General features: G+C 38.7%; 1 protein-coding gene across 1 annotated transcript in view; it reads right to left on the bottom strand.

Annotated features, from left to right (window-relative positions):
- AFF2 (AF4/FMR2 family member 2) overlaps window positions 1-22,823 on the bottom strand; it is a 587,647-nt gene that overhangs the window by 54,610 nt on the left and 510,214 nt on the right. Inside the window, exons 10-11 of the mRNA XM_028523486.2 lie at window positions 8,279-8,438; window positions 5,150-6,157 (exon numbers count right to left, since the gene is read on the bottom strand). Coding sequence (XP_028379287.1) covers window positions 5,150-6,157; window positions 8,279-8,438 — 1,168 coding nt within the window. The remainder of the gene's footprint in view (window positions 1-5,149; window positions 6,158-8,278; window positions 8,439-22,823) is intronic.

Consider the following 22,823-nt stretch of genomic DNA (forward strand, 5'->3'; position numbering starts at 1 on the left):
ACTTCTCAATGGAAACCCTCCAAGCCAGAAGAGAATGGCAAGAAATAATCCAAGTAATGAGAACCAGAGGCCTGCAACCACGACTACTTTACCCAGCAAGGCTCTCAATTAAGATAGAAGGCCAAATAAGAAGCTTCTCAGACAAAAGAAGTCTAAAAGAATACACCTCCACTAAACCAGCTCTGCAAGAGATGCTGAAGGGACTGCTTTAAGGAAAGAAAGGAAAAGAGAGAGTGAGAGAGGATCACACGTACATAAAAGGCAATGAATAAGTACCTATCAATAATAACCTTAAATGTAAATGGACTAAATGCTCCAATCAAAAGACATAGAATAGCTGATTGGATAAGAAAACATGACTCACACATATGCTGTCTACAAGAGACCCACCTCAGGATAAAAGATCTGACCAGGTTGAAAGTGAAGGGCTGGAAACAAATTTTCCAAGCAAATGGACAGGAGAAAAAAGCTGGGGTAGCAATACTCATATCTGACAAAATAGACTTCCAAAGAAGATCCATAAAGAGAGACCCAGAAGGTCATTTCATAATACTCAAGGGAAGAATTCACCAAGAAGACATAAACATAGTAAATATATATGCACCCAACATAGGAGCACCCAAATACATAAAGAAAATATTAGAGGACTTCAAGAAAGATATGGACAGCAACACAATTATTGTGGGGGATTTTAACACCCCTCTATCAAAAATGGACAGATCTTCCAAACAAAACATCCACAAAGATATTGTGGCATTGAACAATACCCTAGACGAACTGGGCTTTACTGATATTTACAGAACCCTCCATCCCAAAGAAGCTAAATACACATTTTTTTCAAATGTACATGAAACATTTTCAAAGATTGACCACATGATAGGACACAAAACAAGCCTCAACAATTTCAAAAAAATTGAAATCATATCAAGCAATTTCTCGGATCACAAGGGACTGAAACTAGAAACCAACCCCAAGGAAAAAAACCCAAAACACTCAAATTCATGGAGATTAAACAGCATGCTATTAAACAATGAATGGGTCAAGAATGATATTAGGGAAGAAATCAAACGGTTTTTGGAAACAAATGAAGACGAACTCACAACAACCCAAAACTTATGGGACACAGCCAAGGCAGTCCTGAGAGGGAAGATCATAGCGATACAGGCCCACCTAAAAAAGTTAGAAACATTTCAAACAAACAACCTAACCCTACGTCTACAAGAACTCGAGGAACAACAACAAAGACAGCCCAGAGCAAGCAGAGGGAAGGAAATAACCAAGATCAGAGCAGAATTAAATGACATAGAGACTAAAAGCACAATTCTAAAGATCAATGAATCCAAGAGTTGGTTCTTTGAAAAGATAAACAAAATTGACAAGCCTTTAAGCAGACTCATCAAGAAAAAAAGAGAGAAAACCCAAATAAACACAATCAGAAGTGAAAGAGGAGAGATTACAACAGATACCACAGAAATACAAAGGATTGTAACAAATTACTACAAAGAGCTGTATGCCAAGAAATTTGAAAACCTAGATGAAATGGACAAATTTCTAGAAAAATATAACCTTCCAAAACTCAATAAAATGGAAGCAGAAAGCCTGAACAAACCAATAACAGCAAAAGAAATCGAAGCAGTAATCCAAAAACTGCCAACACACAAAAGCCCTGGACCAGATGGTTTCACAGGAGAATTCTACAAAGCATTTAAGGAAGAACTAACACCTATCCTTCACAGACTATTTCAAAAAATCCAAAAAGATGGAAGACTACCAAACTCTTTTTATGAGGCCAACATCATCTTAATTCCAAAACCAGATAAAGACACAACAAAGAAAGAAAACTACAGGCCAATATCGCTGATGAACATTGACACTAAAATCCTCAACAAGATACTGGCAAACCGCATCCAACAGTACATTAAGAAGATCATACACCATGACCAAGTTGGATTCATTTCAGGTATGCAAGGATGGTACAATATATGCAAATCAGTAAATGTAATACATCACATAAACAAAAGCAAAGACAAAAACCACATGATCATATCAATAGATGCAGAAAAAGCATTTGATAAGGCACAGCACCCATTTATGATAAAAACACTCAGTAAAGTGGGAATAGAGGGAGCATTCCTCAACATAATAAAGGCCATATATGAGAAACCTACAGCCAACATTATACTCAATGGGCAAAAATTAAAATCTTTTCCACTAAGAACAGGAACAAGACAAGGATGTCCACTTTCACCACTTCTATTCAATATAGTACTGGAAGTTCTAGCCACAGCAATCAGACAAGAAAAAGAAATAAAAGGAATCCAAATCGGAAAGGAGGAAACAAAACTGTCACTGTTTGCAGATGACATGATAGTGTACATAGAAAATCCTATAGACTCCACCAAAAAACTGCTTGACCTAATAAATGAATTTGGTAAAACAGCGGGATACAAAGTCAATATCCAGAAATCAAAGGCATTTCTGTACACCAACAATGAAACAGCAGAAGCAGAAATCAAGAAAAATATCCCATTTGAAATAGCAAAAAGGAAAATAAAATACCTAGGAATAAATCTAACCAAAGAGGTAAAAGACCTGTATTCAGAAAACTACATAACACTGAGGAGAGAAATCAAGGAAGACACAAACAAATGGAAACATATACCGTATTCATGGATTGGAAGAATTAATATCATTAAAATGTCCATACTACCAAAAGCAATTTACATATTCAATGCAATACCTATTAAAGTACCAATGGCATATTTCACAGACATAGAACAAACACTTCAACAATTTATATGGAACCATAAACGACCCCGAATAGCTGCTGCAATTTTGAGAAAGAAGAGTAAAGTAGGAGGAATCACAATACCTGACACTAAACTATACTACAAGGCCACTGTAATCAAAACAGCCTGGTACTGGCATAAAAACAGGCACATAGACCAATGGAACAGAACAGAGAGCCCAGAAATAAACCCAAGCCTCTACGGTCAATTAATATTTGACAAAGGAAGCAGCAACATAAAATGGAATAAAAATAGCCTCTTCAACAAATGGTGTTGGGAGAACTGGACAGCTACGTGCAAAAAAATGAAACTCGAGCACCAACTTACACCTTATACAAAAATAGATTCAAGGTGGATAGAAGGCTTAAATATAAAGCGTGACACCATTAAAGTCCTAGAAGAGAACGTAGGTAGGAAAATCTCAGATATTTCACGCAGAAACTTTTTTACTGACTTGTCTCCTAGAGCAAGGGACATAAAGGAAAGAATAAACAAATGGGACCTCATCAAAATTAAAAGCTTTTGCACAGCTAAGGAAAACAGTATCAAAATAAAAAGAGAACCAACTGTATGGGAAAACATATTTGCTAATGATACCTCAGACAAGGGTTTAATCTCCAAAATATATAAAGAACTTACACAACTCCACTCTAAGAAGACAAGTAACCCAATTAAAAAATGGGCAAAGGCCTTGAACAGACACTTCTCCAAGGAGGACATACAGAAAATCCAAAGACACATGAAGCGATGCTCAATATCGCTAGCCATCAGAGAGATGCAGATTGAAACCACAATGAGATACCACTTCAAACCGGTCAGAATGGCCATCATAAACAAAGCAACAAACAACAAGTGTTGGAGAGGATGTGGAGAAAGGGGGTCCCTAGTGCACTGCTGGTGGGACTGCAGACTGGTACAACCATTATGGAAAGCAGTTTGGAACTTCCTCAGAAAACTAAAAATGGATCTGCCTTTTGACCCAGCAATTCCATTGCTGGGACTGTATCCTAAGAACACTAAAACACCAATACAAAAGAACCTTTGCACCCCAATGTTCATAGCAGCACAATTTACAATAGCTAGGTGCTGGAAGCAACCTAGATGCCCATCAGTAAATGAATGGATCAAAAACTATGGTACATTTACACAATGGAATTCTATGCAGCAGAAAGAAAGAAGGAGCTCCTACCCGTTGCAACAGCATGGATGGAGCTGGAAAGCATTATGCTAAGTGAAACAAGCCAGGCAGTGAAAGACAAATACCACATGATATCACCTTTAACAGGAATCTAAACAACAAAACAAAACAAAACAAAAAATTAGCAAAATATAACCAAAGACACTGAAATAGGGGATAGTCTGACAGTGGCCAGAGGGGAGAGAAGAGGGAATTTCAGGGGGGAACGGGTAGGGATTACAGGAACAAATTTGGAGGACACATGGACAAAAACTAGGGGTGGGGGGTAATGGGGGGAAGTGGGGAGGGTTGGGTGGAGGGGCTGGAATGGGAGTAGGGGGGAGAAAACTGTACTTGAACAATGATTGAAATAAAAAAAAAAAGAACAGGAAAGAAAAAAGAAAGAAACCTCCTTTGCAGCCACTGTTTTAGCCATTAAAAATATTCTCCAAATCATCACAAGACGATGTTATTCTAAAAGAGTATCACAATGCCCAGAGTTACAACAGAATGAGTCTATTAGATACAAACTCATTTCCCTAGATGTGTCTGGAATTGAAGAGGCCATTCTGCATTTCACCTTCTGATTATAATTTGTAGCCCTGGAATCCATCCCTAATCTCATGCAGGGAAGATTTTCACAAGTCAAGCTGGACCACACAGGTCAGGGGACCCAGCAAGCTGGGCAGAACATGTGTGTAGCAGGAGCAGGATAATCAAAGTGTAATTGAATTGTGGGGATACTGATGTTTGTTCAGATAATCTAACAAGGCTCAGAGGATGCATTTTAACCTTAGGAACACTTGAGTTCCTTGCTGCTGTTGGGGTGGGGACTGTAGAGTAATGAGTCAATAAGGTCTATGAGTCCATGAAAGCACGAGCTACTTCAGGAGCCAACCCCAGGGACTGACAGCCTGAGGAAGGAAACTTTTTTCATATTCTTCTTTTCTATACATCATAATCCCTCCTGTTGACATATTGGATATTCTTGGCATTAGCTGCCAAACTCTGATCATTACTAAGATTTCCTCCTTAATCATGTCAAATACAGCATTTACCATGGAAAGTACCATTGCCTTCACCAAAAACTGCAATTCACTGCCATTTGAATCATTAAAAATGAGACTCAAGACCAAATTGGCCACTACTATGATCAATTGGCAGCCAACATTGAAAAGCTTACCTTTTGCTTACGCTTGCCTTTAGGGATAGCTTTTTCAACATTTGCCCCAGCAATCTGGCACTTGGGTTTTGAGGCAGTCTCCTTGTTTTCTGACTTGGATGGGGATTCTTGGAGAGAGTTGTGGCCAGGCACTCGAGATACTAAGTTGAGATCAATCTTCACCCAGAGATTTTTCAGATCCCTTTGCTCTTGTAGAGGGGATAGAAGCTCAGTCTGCATGACAGGGGTGGGTGAAAATGCTGGCTCATCATTATTGATGAATAAATTGTTATTGCTGCTGCTACTGATTAAGGTGCTGAGGGTCAGGCTAGCACCACATGTTTTCTTGGATTTGGCTAAATTGCCCCCAGGAGCAGTACAAGGAGGCAGGACTTTGATCTTTAGGGTTTCTTCCTGATTTGTGTTAGAATCAGCTGTAGATGAATCTGTTTCAATGAATTCCCAGGACTTTGGGACAATTTTTCCAAGCCCTCTATATTTCTTCTTCTCAGTGGCCAATGGGATATTAGACCTTGGTTCATTCCTAGGAACTGGTTTGTGGGCAGTAGCTTTGTTGCGGCTTCTTTGTACACCAGGAAGCTCCATACTTCCTTTTTCTTTGGGAGTGCTACTAGTAATATTTGGTTTGGGCCAGGTAAACCCATCAATGCTGGTATTATTCTTGAACTTTTTGGGCTGTTTTTTCCCAATTGTCATTTGAGAAGCTGTCTCAATAATTTCTGACAACTTATGCTTCAAAGCCTTTGCGTCTGGAGTTTTCTGGGTGTGCTGTGGATGGGTTTTCTCCCTGATGAGACTGAGGAGAGACCTCTCTTTAGGTTGAGCCAGTACCTGGCTGAGGGTTGTCTTCACTTTGACCTGGACTTCCATTGGTTGGATGATTGCAGGAGGCACAGAAATTGTCTCCATGGGTGTCTCATTTTGGCCACAAATAAATGATTTGTTCTGGGATGTCACTTTGTTAAGCCACTTATCCAACTGCCACTTGTTGGTTGTGGGAGGCTCAGGCTACAGATTGAGAAACAGCAGCAAGAGTGAATTTCACATCTGGGAAAGATTCAGGAGAACCCTCAGTATACTGGCTCATTGCTGGTAAAAGCTTTGGATGTTAAGTGATCATTCACACATTTACAAATGCACACACAGAATCCACATTAATCAAATTACCTAGAAGACCAAATATGCCACAAACAAGCCCCAATATACTTATTTAAACTAATTTCCACCCTTCTTATGAAAAATGTTCTCCACTCTGGCAAGGAAGGAAAAATTTATTCACAAAGAGTTTTTTTCAGGGAGTGGATAGGGAGGCTTGGAAGGAAAACCATGTTTCCAAAATCCTTTGGTGAGACTCATACTAAATGTTTCACCAGGAAACAGGTGTAATGATCTCTGGTCCTGAAATGAATGTAAGCAAGCCTCAAGTGTAATTCAAAAGAAAAGGCTTTCTTATTTGCCAGAATGCCAGTGACTTCTGTATGATGCTATAATTCACTGCAAAAAAAAATAGTTTTTTTTTCTATTTTTACTGAAGGATGAAAAAGATTTATCCATCTGAAAAACCACCAAACTTTTCTTGGTGTATGGGGACATGCATGCTGGTATTAACATCTGCTGTTAAGCCATGGAAATAATGCATACCATTCAGATGCTTGATTCCTAACTGAATTCTGCTATTGAGCTAAAAGAGCCATCATTTTTATTAGAATTGCTATTCATTTGAAAGACATCATCTGAGGCATATGGCACCAGCTAATAGAAGGTGACAGAATTAAAAACACTTGAGTAGCTGTGATTCCAACCTGCATAGGGCAATGGCAGGTAAGGGTCCAGGAAATTGTATTGGCTGCCATGCTAGCATCGTAGCTCTGACTTTAAGGGCACCAGTTCTAGTAACACACAGAGCCTGGTTTCAGTCCTGGCTCTGCCATTGCCTATCTATGAGATGTTGTGAAAGTTCTTTCTTAACTGTCCAGAATTTTCTTCTCTCATCTGTAAAATGGGGATAGTAATAGCAGGGACATCATAAGGTATTTTTATGAGTATGAAATGAGTGAATGCAAGTCAAGATCTTCTCACAGTATTGGCACATCGTAAAAGTTCAAAAAGCATGAGCTATTAATAGTAGTGGTATTGCTGCTGCATCTTCTATTATTTTTTTCTGATTATTGAAAAACAAGTGTGTAAAGAGCTTGCTGTACAAGGTTTAGGATTGGGGGAACTGAGGATGTGTCCTGGACTCAAAGAGGATGGGAAGGAAAAGACACATTCTGTCATTTCAAAATTATCATTTTAGCATTTTATGGACCTGTGCTAAGTATTTTCTTGACTTATTATCAAACATACTCAAAGGATGCAACTTAATTTTTTAAAGTGACCTTTCAACCACCACACTTCTTGTGCCTTAATTGCCAACTGGCAATTCATTGCTTCATCCTAGAGTAAGGAGGCCTGGTGTCCCCAAGGCTAGAAGTGAGTCTTCACTAGTTCTCTAGAAAGGCAAGCTGCTAGACCAGGTATTACCATTTCAGTTTACATGTAAGGAAGCTTGAAGGCTCAAACTAGCTGAGTCATACAGAAAGTCAGTCACACAGCAAGAAGTTTGCCTGATAGAGATTGTGTGGATATGTTTTTAATTGTTTTTTTTATATATTTTATTTTTGTTCTGTTACAGTTATCCTAATTTTTCCACCTTTTCTCTCCTCCACTCAGCCCACCCTCTGCTCCCACAGTCAATCCCCACACTGTTTTAGAGGGAAAAATGCTATCAAATACAGTGGTACCTCTGTACTCATCATTAATCCAGTCTGGAACTCATGACACATGCTAAAACCAACGAGTACTGAAGGATGAAGCATTTTCTCTTTTGGGGTGGTGCCATTACTCATACAAGTTCTAGCAAGTGTGATGAATTCTGAGCAACTGCTGAGTGCTGAAACATTTTTTTCTCATCAAAATACAATGAGTAAAGGGTTTGACAAGTTCTGAAACTAATAAGTACCCAGGTATGTCTGTTCCTGAACACTATTGTGCTAAATTAATTATTGTGCTGAAAGTGTGTGCTCTGTGTTTGGGGTGCTGCTTCGATGACAGGCAGATCATGCTTCCAGCACTAGCTACTTCACCCACCTCTGGAATGGCCACACAAGGCAATGCATTGGATTCACTGTCTGTGGTGCTGCTTTCAGTATCTGAGTCTGACTCTGAGCTGCTCTCTGAATCACTGGAGCTGAGAAATCCCCCATTGGCTTGCACTTCAGGTGGGAGCTGAGGTGTCACCAAGAGAGAGCTGAAAGAAAAATAACATCATTCATTTCCTTTTTCAGTCTCAAGCCATCTGGAAGAGCCCAGTTCAGCATAAGGGCCTATGATTTTGGGGTAGAGTGGAGCATTCCATCTCAACTTACAAATGAGAAAAGGAGGCTTAGTGAGGGGCCCATGGTCAAAGGTTTCATTAAATCCAGATCTATTTGTGTCCAAGTTCCTTGGGGTCAATCACACTGCCTTCCTTCCCAAGAAAGTCTTGCCCCCTCACTCCACATGAAAACTTTAAGCCAAGGTTGCATACAGATACATATGCACAGTATAGCATTTTTAATAGCCCTATTTTTTCTAGTTAAGATCATTTTTATTTTCTGTTGCCATATGTTTAATTTTAATTTTATTTTTATTTTGTTATTCAAGAACAGTTTTCTGCCTTTTACTCACATCCCAGCCTACCCACCCCCTGCCCTCACAACCTCCCTCCCATTTCCACCCCCGCCCTTGTTATTGTCCATGTGTCCTTTATACTAGTTCCTGAAACCATTCACCATTTTCCCTGAAATTCCCTCCCCTCTCCCCGTTAGTCACTGTCAGCCTGTTCTCAATTTCAATGTTTTTGGTTATATTTTGCTTGTTTGTTTGTTTTGTTGATTAGGTTCCTGTTAGAGGTGAGATCATATGGTATGTCTTTCACCGACTGGCTTATTTCACTTAGCATAATGCTTTCCACTTCTATCTATGCTGTCACAAATGCTAGGAGCTCCTTCTTTCTTTCTGCTGCATAGAATTCCATTGTGTCAATGTACCATAGTTTTTTGATGCATTCACTTACTGATGGGCACTTAGGCTGCTTCCCGCACTTGGCTATTGTAAATTGTGCTATGAAAATTGGGGTGCATAGTTTCCTTTGGGTCGGTGTTTCAGGGTTCTTAGTATATAACCCTACAGTGGGATTGCTGGGTCAAAAGGAGGTTCCATTTTTAGTTTTCTGAGGAAATTCCATAGTGTTTTCCATAGTGGTTGTACCAGTCTGCAATCCCACCAACAGTTCTCTAGGGTTCCTTTTTCTCCACAACCTCTCCAACACTTGTTCATTGCTTTGTTTATGATGACCATTCTGACCGGTGTGAGGTGGCATCTCATTGTGGTTTTAATTTGCATCTCTCTGATAGCTAGTGATACTAACTAAGCACCTTTTCATGTGTCTCTGGACCTTCTGTATGTCCTCCTTGGAGAAGTGTCTGTTCAAGTCCTTTGCCCATTTTTTGATTGGGTTGCTTGTCTTCTTAGAATGGAGTTGTGTGAGTTCTTTATATATTTTGGAGATTAAACCATTGTCTGAAGTATCATTGGCAAATATGTTTTCCCTTATGGTTGGTTCTCTTTTCATTTTAATACTATTTTCTTTAGCTGTGCAGAAGCTTTTTTTATTTTGATAAGATCCCATTTGTTTATCCTTTCCTTTATGTGCCTTACTCTAGTGGACATATCAGTGAAAATATTGCTACGTGAAATATCTGAGATTTTCCTGACTATGTTCTGCTCTAGGACTTTAATGGTGTCACGGTTTATATTTAAGTCTCTTATCTACCTTGAATTTATTCTTGTGTATGGTGTAAGTTGGTGTTTGAGTTTCATTTTCTTGCATGTAGCTGACCAGGTCTCCGAATACCATTTGTTGAAGAGGCTATTTTTACTCCATTTTATGCTGCAGCAACCTTTGTTAAAAATTAATTGACTGAAGAGACTTGGGATAATTCAGAGGTTTCTGTTGTGTTCCTTTGGTCTATCTGTTTATTTTTATTCCAGTACCAGGCTGTTTTGATTACAGTGGCCTTGTAATAGAGTTTGGAATCATGTATTGTGATTTCTGCCACTTTGCCCTTCTTTCTCTAAATTGCAGTAGCTATCTGGCATACTTTATGGGTTCATATAAATTTTTGTACTCTTTGTTCCATATCTGTGGAATATGCCATTGGTGCTTTAATAGGTATTGCACTGAATCTGTGAATTGCTTTGAGTAGTATGGAGATTTTTTAAACATTTTATTTTTTATCTATTTTTATTTATTTTCATATATTTTATTGATTGTGCTATTACAGTTCTCCCATTATCCTCCTTCATTACCCTCCACCTTGCACACCCTCTGCCACCCACATTCCCCCTTTTAGTTCATGTCCATGTGTCATAAGTTCTTTAGCTTCTACATTTCCAATACTATTCTTGCCCTCCCCCTGTCTATTTTCCACCTATCATCTATGCTACTTATTCTCTGTACCTTTTTCCCCTCTCTCCTCCAACCACTCCCCTGTTGCTAACCCTCCATGTGATCTCCATTTCTGTGGTTCTGTTCCTGTTCTACTTGTTTTCTTAGTTTCTTTTGGTTTTGCTTTAGGTGTGGTTGTTAATAATTGTGAGTTTGCTGTCATTTTACTATACTTGTTTTTTTTTTTATCTTCTTTTTCTTAGATAAGTCCCTTTAACATTTCATAAAATAAGGGCTTGGTGATGATGAACTCCTTTAACTTGACCTTATGTGAGAAGTACTTTATCTGCCCTTCCATTCTAAATGAAAGCTTTGCTGGATAGAGCAATCTTGGATGTAGGTCTTTGCCTTTCATGACTTGGAATACTTTTTCCCAGCCCCTTCATGCCTGTAAGGTCTCTTTTGAGAAATCAGCTGACAATCTGATGGGAACCTTTTTGTAGGTTACTGTCTCCTTACTTCTTGCTGCTTCTAGGATTCTCTCCTTCATTTTTACCTTGGCTAATGCAATTATGATGTGCCTTGGTGTGTTCCTCCTTGGGTCCAACCTCTTCAGGACTCTCTGAGCTTCCTGGACTTCCTGGAAGTCTATTTCTTTGCCAGAATTGGGAAGTTCTCCTTTATTATTTGTTCAAATAAATTTTCAACTTGTTGCTCTTCCTCTTCTCCTTCTGGTACCCCTATAATTCGGATGTTAGAATGTTTAAAAATATGTTGGAGTATTATGGACATTTTGATGATGTTAATTCTTCCAATCCATTAACACAGTATATGTTTCCATTTGTCTGTGTCTTCCTTGATTTCATTCTTCAGTGTTGTGTAGTTTTCTGAATACAGGTGTTTTAGCTCTTTGGTTAGGTTTATTCCTAGGTATTTTATTTTTTTGTTGTTGCTACTTCAAATGGGATTTTTTTTCTTGATTTCTGCTTCTGATGTTTCATTGTTGGTGTACAAAAATGCATTGGATTTCTGGATATTGACTTTGTATCCCACTGTTTGGCCAAATTTATTTAATAGGTCGAGCAGTTTTTTTTGGTGGAATCTATAGGATTTTCTATGTACACTAATATGTCACCTGCAAAAAAATGACCGTTTTCTTTCCTTCTTTCCAATTTGTATGCCTTTTATTTCCTTTTATTTTCTGATTGCTGTGGCTAAAATTTCCAATAGTATGTTCAATAGAAGTAGTGAAAGTAGACAAATGTGTCTTGTTCCTGATCTTAGTGGAAAAGATTTTAGTTTTTGCCCATTGAGTATGATGTTGTCTGTAGGTATCTTATATATGGCTTTTATTGTGTTGAGTAATGCTCCCTCTATTCCCACTTTGTTGAGTGTTTTTTATCATGAATGGATGTTGTACCTTATCAAATGCTTTTCTGCATCTATTGATATGGTCATATGATTTTGTCTTTGCTTTTGTTTATGTGATGTATTACATCTATTGATTGGCAAATATCGCACCATCCTTGCATCCCTGGAATGAATCCCACTTGGTCATGGTGTATGATCTTCTTAATGTATCACTCGATGTGGTTTGTCAATATTTTGTTGAGGATTCTAGCATCTATATTCATCAGCAATATTGGCCTGAAGTTTTCTTTCTTTGCTGTGTCTTTTATTTTTTTAAGATTTTATTTATTTATTTTTACAGAGGGAAGGGAGGGAGATAGAGAGATAGAGATAGAGATAGAGATAGACACAGAGAGAGAGAGAGAGAGAGAGAGAGAGAGAGAGAGAGAGAGAGAGAGAGAGGGAGAGGGAGAGGGAGAGAGAGAGAGGGAGAGGGAGAGAGATCAATGTGCGGTTGCTGGGGGTTATGGCCTGCAACCCAGGCATGTACCCTGGCTGGGATTCAAACCTAGGACACTTTGGTTCCCAGTCCATGCTCAGTCCACTGAGCTACACCAGCCAGGGTCTTTGTTGTGTCTTTATCTGGTTTTGGGATTAGGATGATGCTGGCTTCATAAAAAGAGTTTGGGAGTCTTCCATCATTTTGGATTTTTTGGAATAGTCTGTAAAGAATAGGGGCTAGCTGTTCCTTAAATGCGTTGTAGAATTCTCCTGTGAAACCATCTGGTCCAGGGCTTTTGTGTGTTGGGAGTTTTTTTATTACTGCTTCAATTTCTTTTGCTGTTATTGGTCTGTTCAGGCTTTCTCCTTTTTCTTCAGTTTTGGAAGATTATATTTTTCTAGAAATTTGTCCATTTCATCTAGGTTTTCCAATTTCTTGTCATACAGTTCTTCATTGTAATTTCTTACAATCTTTTGTATTTTTGTGGTATCAGTTGTAATCTCTCCTCTTTAATTTCTGATAGTGTTTATTTGGGTCCTCTCTCTTTTTTTCTTGATGAGCCTGCTTACGGGCTTGTCAGTTTTGTTTATATTTTCAAAGAACCAGCTCCTGGATTCATTGATCCTTAGAATTTTACATTTTTAGTCTCTGTGTTACTTAATTCTGCTCTAATCTTGGTTATTTCCTTCCTTCTACTTCCTCTTGGCTGTCTGTGTTGTTGTTCCTTGAATTCTTGTAGACATAGGGTTAGTTTGTTTGTTTATTTGAAATGTTTCTATGTTTTTTAGGTAGGCCTATATCACTATGAACTTCCCTCTCAGGACTGCCTTTTCTGTGTCCCATAAGTTTTGCATTCTTGTGAGTTCATTTTCATTTGTTTCCAGATACTTTATTAAAAAATACATTTTATTGATTATGCTATTACCATTGTCCCATTTCCCCCTTCACTCCCCTCCACCCTGTACCCCCTCTCCCACCCACATCCCCCCCTTTAGTCATGTCCATGTGTCATACTTATAAGTTCTTTAGCTTGTACATTTCCCATACTATTCTTACCCTCCCCTAATCTATTTTCAACCTACAACCTATGCTACTTATTCTGTGTACCTTTCCCCCGTCTCTCCTCCAACCACTCCCCTGTTGCTAAACCTCCATGTCATCTCCATTTCTGTAGTTCTGTTCCTGTTCTACTTGTTTTCTTAGTTTCTTTTGATTTTGCTTTAGGTGTGGTTAATAATTGTGAGTTTGCTGTCCTTTTACTGTACATGTTTTTTTTTTTTTTATCTTCTTTTCTTAGATAAGAAAAGAAGACATTTCTTTAACATTAACTCCCTTTAACATTTCATATAATAAGGGCTTGGTGATGCTGAACTCCTTTAACTTGACCTTATCTGAGAAGCACTTTATCTGCCCTTCCATTCTAAATGAAAGCTTTGCTGGATAGAGTTATCTGGGATATAGGTCCTTGTCTTTCATGACTTGGAATACTTCTTTCCAGCCCCTTCTTGCCTATAAGGTCTCTTTTGAGAAATCAGCTGAGAGTCTGATGGGAACTCCTTTGTAGGTTTTTGTCTCCTTATCTCTTGCTGCTTCTAGGATTCTCTCCTTCATTTTTACCTTGGCTAATGCAATTATGATGTGCCTTGGTGTGTTTCTTCTTGGGTCCAGCTTCTTTGGGACTCTCTGAGCTTCCTGGATTTCATAGAAGACTATTTACTTTGCCAGAATGGGGAAGTTCTCCTTTATTATTTGTTCATATATGTGTTCAATCTGCTGCTTTTCCTCTTCCCCTTCTGGTAGCCCTATAATTCAGATGTTGGAATGTTTCAAGATGTCCTGGAGGTTCCTAAGCTTTTCCTCATTTTTTTCAAATTCTTATTTCTCCATTCTTTCCTGTTTGGTTGTTTTTTTTCTTCCTTCTGGTCCACTCTATTGTTTCGAGTCTCAGTTTCCTCCCCATCACTATTGGTTCTCTGTGCATTTTCCTTCATCTCTTTTATGGTAGCCTGCATTTTTTCATCTAATTTGCACCCAAAATCAACCAATTTTGTGAGACTCCTGATCACCAGTGTTTTGAACTGTGCATCTGATAGATTGGCTATCTCTTGGTCGCTTAAAATGATGAGTCCTGGGGCATTGATCTGTTCTGTTTGAGAAAGGTCTCTCTCTCTCTCTCCCTCTTTTTTTTGGGGGGGGGGGGTCTGGTCTCTCCTGTTACAGTGAGGGGCAGAGCCTTAGGTGTTCACCAGGGCTGGGCACCCCAGTTGCTAGATTGTGATGTTGTATGTGGGGGTAGGGTCAAGAGGGAACAATGGTGATTGCTCCATTCTCCGTGGGACCTCAGTCCCTTCTCAGGGATCCTGGGTTGTGCGCTCTGCCCTGCTCCACAATCACTGCCTCACTCGGTCTGCCAGCTGCTGCTTGCGTACTCAGGGTCCACTCACTGCGATCTTGCATGGCCCAGATGCCTTACATGCCCCCAGTTGCCTTATGCGCCCAAATGTCTCTGCTCTTCTCGCCATGACCTGCCCCACGACCCATGCCCAGATGCTCTCCACCCCTCCTACCAGTCTAGATGAACAGGTCTACTTCAAATTCTTGGCTGTCTGACTTCCATTCAGATAAATTCTCTTTCAGTTCTGGGTGTTATTTTGCCTCTAAATTGTTGTTGTTCTAATCTTGGTTGTGCGTGGTGGTACGATGCATCCACCTATGCCTCCATCTTAGCTAGAAGTCTATTTCCAGATACTTTTTGATGTCTTTCCTAATCTCATTCTTGACCCATTCCTTGTTAATACCATGGTATTCAATCTCCATGATTTTGAGTGTTTTGGGTTTCTTTTTTCTTGGGGTTAGTTTCTAGTTTCAGTCTTCTGTGATCAGAGAAAATGCTTGATATCATTTCAATTTTCTTGAATTTGTTGAGGCTTGGTTTGTGTCCTAATCTGTGGTCTATCTTTGAAGTATTCCATGTGCATTTGAAAAGAATGTGTATTTAGCTTCTTTGGGATGAAAGGTTCTCTCTACATATACATATCAGTTCAGCTCATTTCATAGAGGGCATTGTTCAATGCCACAATATCTTTGTTGATATTTTGTTTGGAAGATCTGTCCACTTTTGACAGTGGGGTGTTAAAATCCCCTACTATAATTGTGTTGCTGTCAATAACTTTCTTGAAGTCCTCTAAGATTTTCTTTATGTATTTGGGTGTTCCTATGTTGGCTGCATCTATATTTACAATGTTTATGTCTTCTTGGTGGACTCTTCCCTTGAGTATTATGAAGTGACCTTCTGGGTGTCACTTTATGGCCCTTTTTTTGAAGTCTATTTTGTCTTATATGAATATTGCTACCCCAGCTTTTTTTTTCTATCCATTTGCTTGGAAGATTTGTTTCCAGCCCTTCACTTTCAGTCTGTGTAGGTCTTTTGTCCTGAGGTCAATCTCCTGTAGGCAGCATATGTGTGGATCGTGGTTTCTTATCCATTCAACTATTCTATGTCTTTTGATTGGAGCATTTATTCCATTTAAATTTAAGGTCTTTATTGATAAGTACTTATCCATATCCTTTTTTTTTGTACCTGTGTTTCTCTCTGTTGTCTCTGTCTCTGTCTCTCTCTTTCCTCCCTTCCTTCCTTTCTTCCTTCCTTCCTTTCCTTAAAGCAGTTCCTTTAGCTTCTTTTGTAGAGCTGGTTTGGTGGAGGTGTATTCTTTTAGACTTCTTTTGTCTGGGAAGCTCCTTATGTTGGCCCTTTGTCTTGATTGGGATGCTTACTGGGTAATGTAGCCTTGGTTGCAGGCCTCTGGTTCTCATTACTTGGAATGATTTTTTTTTCCCATTCTCTTCTGGCTTGGAGTATTTCCATTAAGAAGTCAGCTGCTAACATTATTGGAGCTCTCTTGTATGTTACTTCCTCTTTCTCCCTTTCTGGCTTTAAGATTCTCTCTTTGTATTAGAATTTTGCTGTTTTAATTATGATGTTTCTTGAAGTGGGTCTCCTTGGGTTCCCCTTGATTGGGACTCTCTTTGTTTCCTGAATTTGTGTGACTTTTTCTCTCATCAAATTAGGGAAGTTTACCATCATTACTTTTTCAAATATGTTTTCTATCCCTTGCTCTTCTTCTTCTCCTTCTGCTATCCATATTATACAGATATTATTATTTTTCATGTTATCCTGCATTTCCCTTAAATCCCCTTCATTCTTTCTGAGCCTCTTTTCCTTTTTTTGTCTTTTTTTGGGGGGTGCTTTTTTTCTACTTTGTCCCTCACCTCACTGATTTGATCCTCTCCTTCATTGAGCCTACTTTTGATTCATTCTAATGTGTTCTTCAGTTCAGAAATTGTATTCTTCATTACCTCTTGGCCCTTGTTGATAGTTTCTATTTCCTTTTTCATGTTGATATAGTTTGCAGTGAGTTCATTTTTGTTTCCCTGTAGTTTCTGGTAATTTTCTGTGAGCTCATTGAGCTTCCTGATAACCATTGCTTTGAACTCAATGTCTGATAGTTGACTTGTGTCTATTTCATTTAGCATTCTTTCTGAGGCTTCCTCCTTTTCTTTCCTCTGGGGATTGTTTATTTTCCTTCTGATTGTTTGTGAGACTCTTCTTGTTAGCCTCTGCTTCTTAAATTGATCTATTCTGACTCCCTGGGTTTATGGCGTGAACTTCTATGGTAGAATAATAGTGAGATTCAGTGTCGCAATCTCCTTAATCTCCTGAACTTGCTGGTCTTGGACTGTTGTTTATGTTACTTCCCTGTATGTCTTTGGGTTTTTATTGTTGTTGGGTCTTTCTTTTTTGGTTCCTTCCCTCCAGCTGGTTAACTGAGGATCACTCTATCCACCACATCTTGTATTCTGTTGTGCAGGTGTGGACAGGTTGTGTTGAAGCTTATTCTTCTGTGTGTACAAGGTTTTGATGCTTCTCTCTCACTCTTATTTAGTTGTTTGTTGTGGGTAATTTCTCTGCCTTTTAGTTGTATTTCCATATCATTCCTGGAATGAGATTAGTGTGGCTTCCCCTCCTTCCTTCACCTTCTTTCATTGTTATCTGTTAGTGGTTCCTTTGTTGGTGCATTTCCTCTTCCAGCAGGTGTACTGGTATTCACTGCTCCTGCCTTGTAAGTTCTCTGTAGTATCAAAGTGAAGTTTGTCTCTTTGTCTCTGTTGTTGGGATTATCCCTGTTTTGGTCTAACTCTTGTTGTTTCCCTTCTCCAGGTATTATTGTCTCACCATCTGATTTTTCAATATCCTGTATAATTTTTTTCATCTCCAATCTTCGTATATTCTGTAATACCATTGGCTGTTCACTCTGTTCCTCAGATGATCAGCTAGGTGTTTCACCGGTGCACTGGGGGAACTGGATGTTGCTTTCACCTACCTCATTGCTATCTTCTGTCTCCTGTTGCCATATTTTTCAGAAGCCCATAAGTTTGTCAAGGGACTTTGATGTTAGCATACATACAGTACAATCCTGAAACCAGGAAGGGGTGAGTTCAGTCTTCATTTTAATTAGATGAAACTAAGATCCAGAGAGGGGTGCTGCTTGCCTCTATCTCATAGCTAGTTAGAGAAGTGAGATTACAGCCATACCCTCTTAGTTCCCTCAATAGCAGAGGCTATGTAAGGCATATTCACTGCAGGTGCCCAGTTTCAAGCACCCAGCATCCAGCACAAGGGTGACCAGTGTTGACTGCATAAATAAGCAAATGTGAAGATGTACTTCTTGGCCTCCTCCACCATAATTTTTTAAAAGATTTTTATTTATTTATTTTTAGAGAGGGAAGGGAGGGAGGGAGGGAGGGAGAGAGAGAGAGAGAGAGAGAGAGAGGGAGAGAGAGAGAGAGAGACATCAATGTGCGGTTGATGCAAGCCAGGCATGTACCCTGACTGGGAATCGAACCAGTGACACTTTGGTTCACAGCCTCAGCTCAATCCACTGAGCTATGCCAGCGAGGGCTTAATGTTTTGTAAACTATTTTTAAACCCTTTCTAGGAGGTATGATCATATAGGACTAACCATTTCTAATGAGTTATTTTAAATTTATAAAGCTGACCAAGCAAAACTTTTGAAAGTTGATACCATTTGCCACTCTGCCTTTATTGACAATCAATACTCTTCCTTAGTAATCATTTGCTCTCTGTGTCCCATCACACATCATTCTTAGCTGTTCTTGTCACACTGGGGTATGTCATCACCTTTCTTTTCTTTTGCCCTTCATCTCTGCGGACTAAGTTTTGCTCTGTTTTTGCTCTATAATGCAGGTCTAAATATGGGTGATGGTTCTTATCTCCCTTTGTATTTTCATCCAAATCCCCTTTTTGTTAATTATGGTAAAGGGGGATATATGGTAAAGTGGGTTGGGGATATAGGGCATTCACTGATGTACTGGGGCTGGCCCACTGATCTTCCTGGTTAGCCATCAGAAGCTTACTGCCCCTCACACTCCCATATCCTTTCCTGGCTCTTTCTCACTCAGCTCAGTAGGAGAATGTAGGCCTGATCCTGGAGGACACCTGGTCCTGTGGCCCTACCTTCAACCTGGAGAATCATATTCCCCAAAGACCTGTCTGTCCAAGACTCTGTAAGCATAGACCATTAATTCTTGCCTGATCCCACTCCACACCCTAATAGGAGCTTATTCTTCATCAGAATTACAGCTCTCAAACACTGAGCTGGACCCACATGCAGCTGCTGCTTGGGAAGGTATCAAATCCCTTTCAAACCAGCATAGACTTCTCATCAGACATTATCCAATGCACAGAGCCTTTCAATTATATGTACCTTGTGTCCATAAAGACATCCCCTTTAATCTCCCAAGTAGGTATTTCTTTCATATACTAAAAGCTCATTTCAAAATGCTATTTTCTAAGTAAATGTTATCTGAAAATATAGTCCTGTGCCAAATACACCAAGAGATTAGGAGAAGCAGAAGAAATAGGGGACTATATCTCATGGAAAAAATGTCTCTGCGTGTGTTTATGTCTCTGTGTATGTGTAACAGTTTAAAATATAGTGCAGGGCATCAGCAATACTGAGACTACTGGCTGGTGGATTGAGAGATAAGGTCTAACTCATACTTTGTTATTACTTTCAACTTAAAAGATACTTTCTTAGTTTTTTTCATATTTATTCATTAATTTCTGGCTTTTTAAAAAATTACTGATGATCAATTACAGTTGTCCTCATTTTTTCCCAATGCTCTCCCCTACTCTGCCTAGGAGCCCTCACATTCAATGCCCCCCCCCATTATCTTTGACCATGGGTCCTTTATATATGTACATTGACATTGCCCTTCCCCATTTTTACCGTTATCTCCCTCCTAGTGCCCTTTATGTCACTGTCAGATTGTTCTTTATTTTAGTATCTCTGGTTATATTTTGCTACCTTGTTTTATTGATTAGGTTACAATTACAGATAAGATTGCATTTTAATTAGCTTTCGCCTCCTGGTTTATTTCACTTAGCATGATGCACTCCAGTTCCATCCATGCTGACCCAATGGGTAGGAACTCCTTTCTTTCTCCTGCATAGTATTTCATTGTGTAAATTTACCACAGTTTTTTATTCACTAAATTACTGATGGTAATTTAGGCTGTTTTCAGCACATGGCTATGGTAAATAATGCTGCTAGGAACATTGCAGTTCATAGTTTCATTGGAATTAGTGTTTCACTATTCTTAGTGTATCAGCACTGGAATCACCAGGTCAAAATGCAGTTCTATTTTTAGTTTTCTGAAGAAATTACACACTGTTTTCCACAGTGGCAGCACCAATTTGCATCCCCGCTAACAGTGTACTAGGGTTCCCTTTTCTCCCCAACCTCGCCAGAACTTGTTTCTTGATTTGTTTATGATGGCCATTCTGCCCAGTGTGAGGTGGTATCTCATAGTGGTCTTAATTTGCATCTCTCTGATAGCTAGTGATGCTCAGTGTCCTTTCACATGTCTATGAGCCCTCAGTACGTCCTCCTTAGAGAAGTGTCTGTTCAAGTCCTTGGCCCATTTTTAATTTGAGTTGTTTGTCTTCTTTGTATGGAGTTGTGTGATATCTTCATATATTTTGGAGTTCAAACCATTGTGTGAGGTGTCATTGGCAAATATATTTTCCCATATAGTTGGTTCCCTTTTTATTTTCCCAATGTTTTCTTTAGCTGTACAGAAGCTTTTAAATTTGATGTAGTACTATAAGTTTATTCTCTCTTTATATCCCTTGCTGTAGGGGATATATCAATGAAAATATTGCTGCATGGCATATCTCAGATTTTCCTCCCTATGTTCTCCTCTAGGACTTTTATTGTGTTATGACATGTTTAAGTCTTTTATCTGTTTTGAGTTTATTTTTGTGTATGGTGTAAATTAGTGGTCAAGTTCCATTTTCTTTCATATAGCTGTCCAGATTTCCCAATACCATTTTTTGAAGAGTCTATTTTTCCTCCATTATAGTCTCCTGCACCCATTGTTAAATATTAATTGACCATAGAGACCTGGGTTTATTTCTGGGCTCCCTATTCTTTTCATTGATCCATGTGTCTGTTCTTAATCCAGTACCAGACTGTTTTCATTATAGTGGCCTTGTGATATAGTTTGATATCACATATTGTGATACCTCCTACTTTGTTCTTCTTTCTCAAAATGCTGAGGGCATTTGGGGTCCTGAGTTCCCATATAATTTTTTTATATGGGAGATATGTTTTCTATATCTATGAAATATATCATCAGTATTTTAATAAGGATTGCACTGAATTTATAAATTGCTTTGGGAAGTATGGACATTTTGATGATGCTAATTCTTCCAATCCATGAACATGTATATGCTTCAGTTTATTTGTGCCTTCCTAATTCCTTTCTTCAGTGTAGTGTAGTTTTCTGGGTACAAGCCTTTTACCTCATTGGTTAGGTTTATCTGTATGTACTTTATTTATCTTGTTGCTATATCAAATGGGATTTATTTCCCTGATTTCTGTTTCTGACGTTTCATTGTTGGCGTAAAAAAATGCCTTTGATTTCTGAATAATGACTTTGTATCCCACTTCTTTGACAAATTGACTTCTTAGGTCAAGTAGTTTTTTTGGTGGAGTCTATAGGGTTTTCCATGTACACTATCATGTAATTTGTAATGACAATTTTATTTACTCTTTTCCAATTTGCATGCCTTTTCTTTCTTGTTCTTATGTTATTGCTGTGGCTAGACCTTCCAATACTATGTTGAATACAGGTGGTGAAAGTGGATAGCCTTGTCTTGTTCCTGATCTTAGTGAGAACACTTTCAGATTTTGATAATTAAGTATAATATTGGCTCCAGGGTTTTCATATATGGCCTTTATTATGTTGAGGTATGTTCCCTCTACTCCCACTGTGCTAAATGTTTTTATCATAAATGGGTGCTGTACATTATCAAATGATTTTTCTGCATTGATTGATATAATCATGTAATCTTTTTCTTTCCTTTCATTTGTATGATGTCTGTTGCTCATTGATTTGCAAATGCTGTACCATCCTTGCATCCCTGGGATAAATACCACTTGATCATGGTGTATGATCTTTTGAATCTATTGCTGGATGTGTTTTGCCAATACTTTGTTAAGGATTTTCATGTCTGAGTTTATGAGCGATATCGTCCTGTTGTTTTCTTTCTTTGTTGTGTCTTTGTCTGGTTTGGGGATCAGAATGATGGTGGCTTCATAAAAAGAGTTTGGGGGTCTTCTATCTTCTTGGATTTTTTGGAAGAGTCTGTGAAGGGTAGGGGTTAACTCTTCCTTAAATGGCTTGTAAAATTATCATGTGAAACTGTCCAGTCCAGGATATTTGTATGTTGGGAGTTTGTTGATTGCTCCTTCTATTTCATCAGCTGTTATTGGTAAATTCAGGCTTTCTGCTTCTTCTTCATTCAGTTTGGGAAGATTATATTTTTCTTTTTTTAAGATTTTATTTATTTATTTATTTATTTATTTATTTATTTATTTATTTATTTATTTTAGAGAGGGAAGGGAGGGAGAAAGAGAGAGAGAGAAACATCAATGTGCAGTTGCTGGGGGCCATGGCCTGCAACCCAGGCATGTGCCCTGACTAGAAATCGAACCTGGGATGCTTTGGTTTGCAGTCCACTCTCAGTCCACTGAGCTATGCCAGCCAAGGCTATTTTTCTAAAAATGTGTCCATTTCACCTAGGTTTTCAAATTTCTTGGCATATAGTTCTTCATAGTAATTTGTCATAATCCTTTGTATTTCTGTGGCATCAGTTGTAATATCCCCTCTTTCATTTCTGATTGTGTTTATTTGGTTTGTCTTTCTTTTTTTTTCTTGTTGATTCTGCTTAGAGGCCTGTCAATTTTGTTTATCTTTTCAAAGAA

Source organism: Phyllostomus discolor, chromosome X (genome assembly GCF_004126475.2).
Source record: "Phyllostomus discolor isolate MPI-MPIP mPhyDis1 chromosome X, mPhyDis1.pri.v3, whole genome shotgun sequence".
NCBI lineage: Eukaryota > Metazoa > Chordata > Mammalia > Chiroptera > Phyllostomidae > Phyllostomus > Phyllostomus discolor.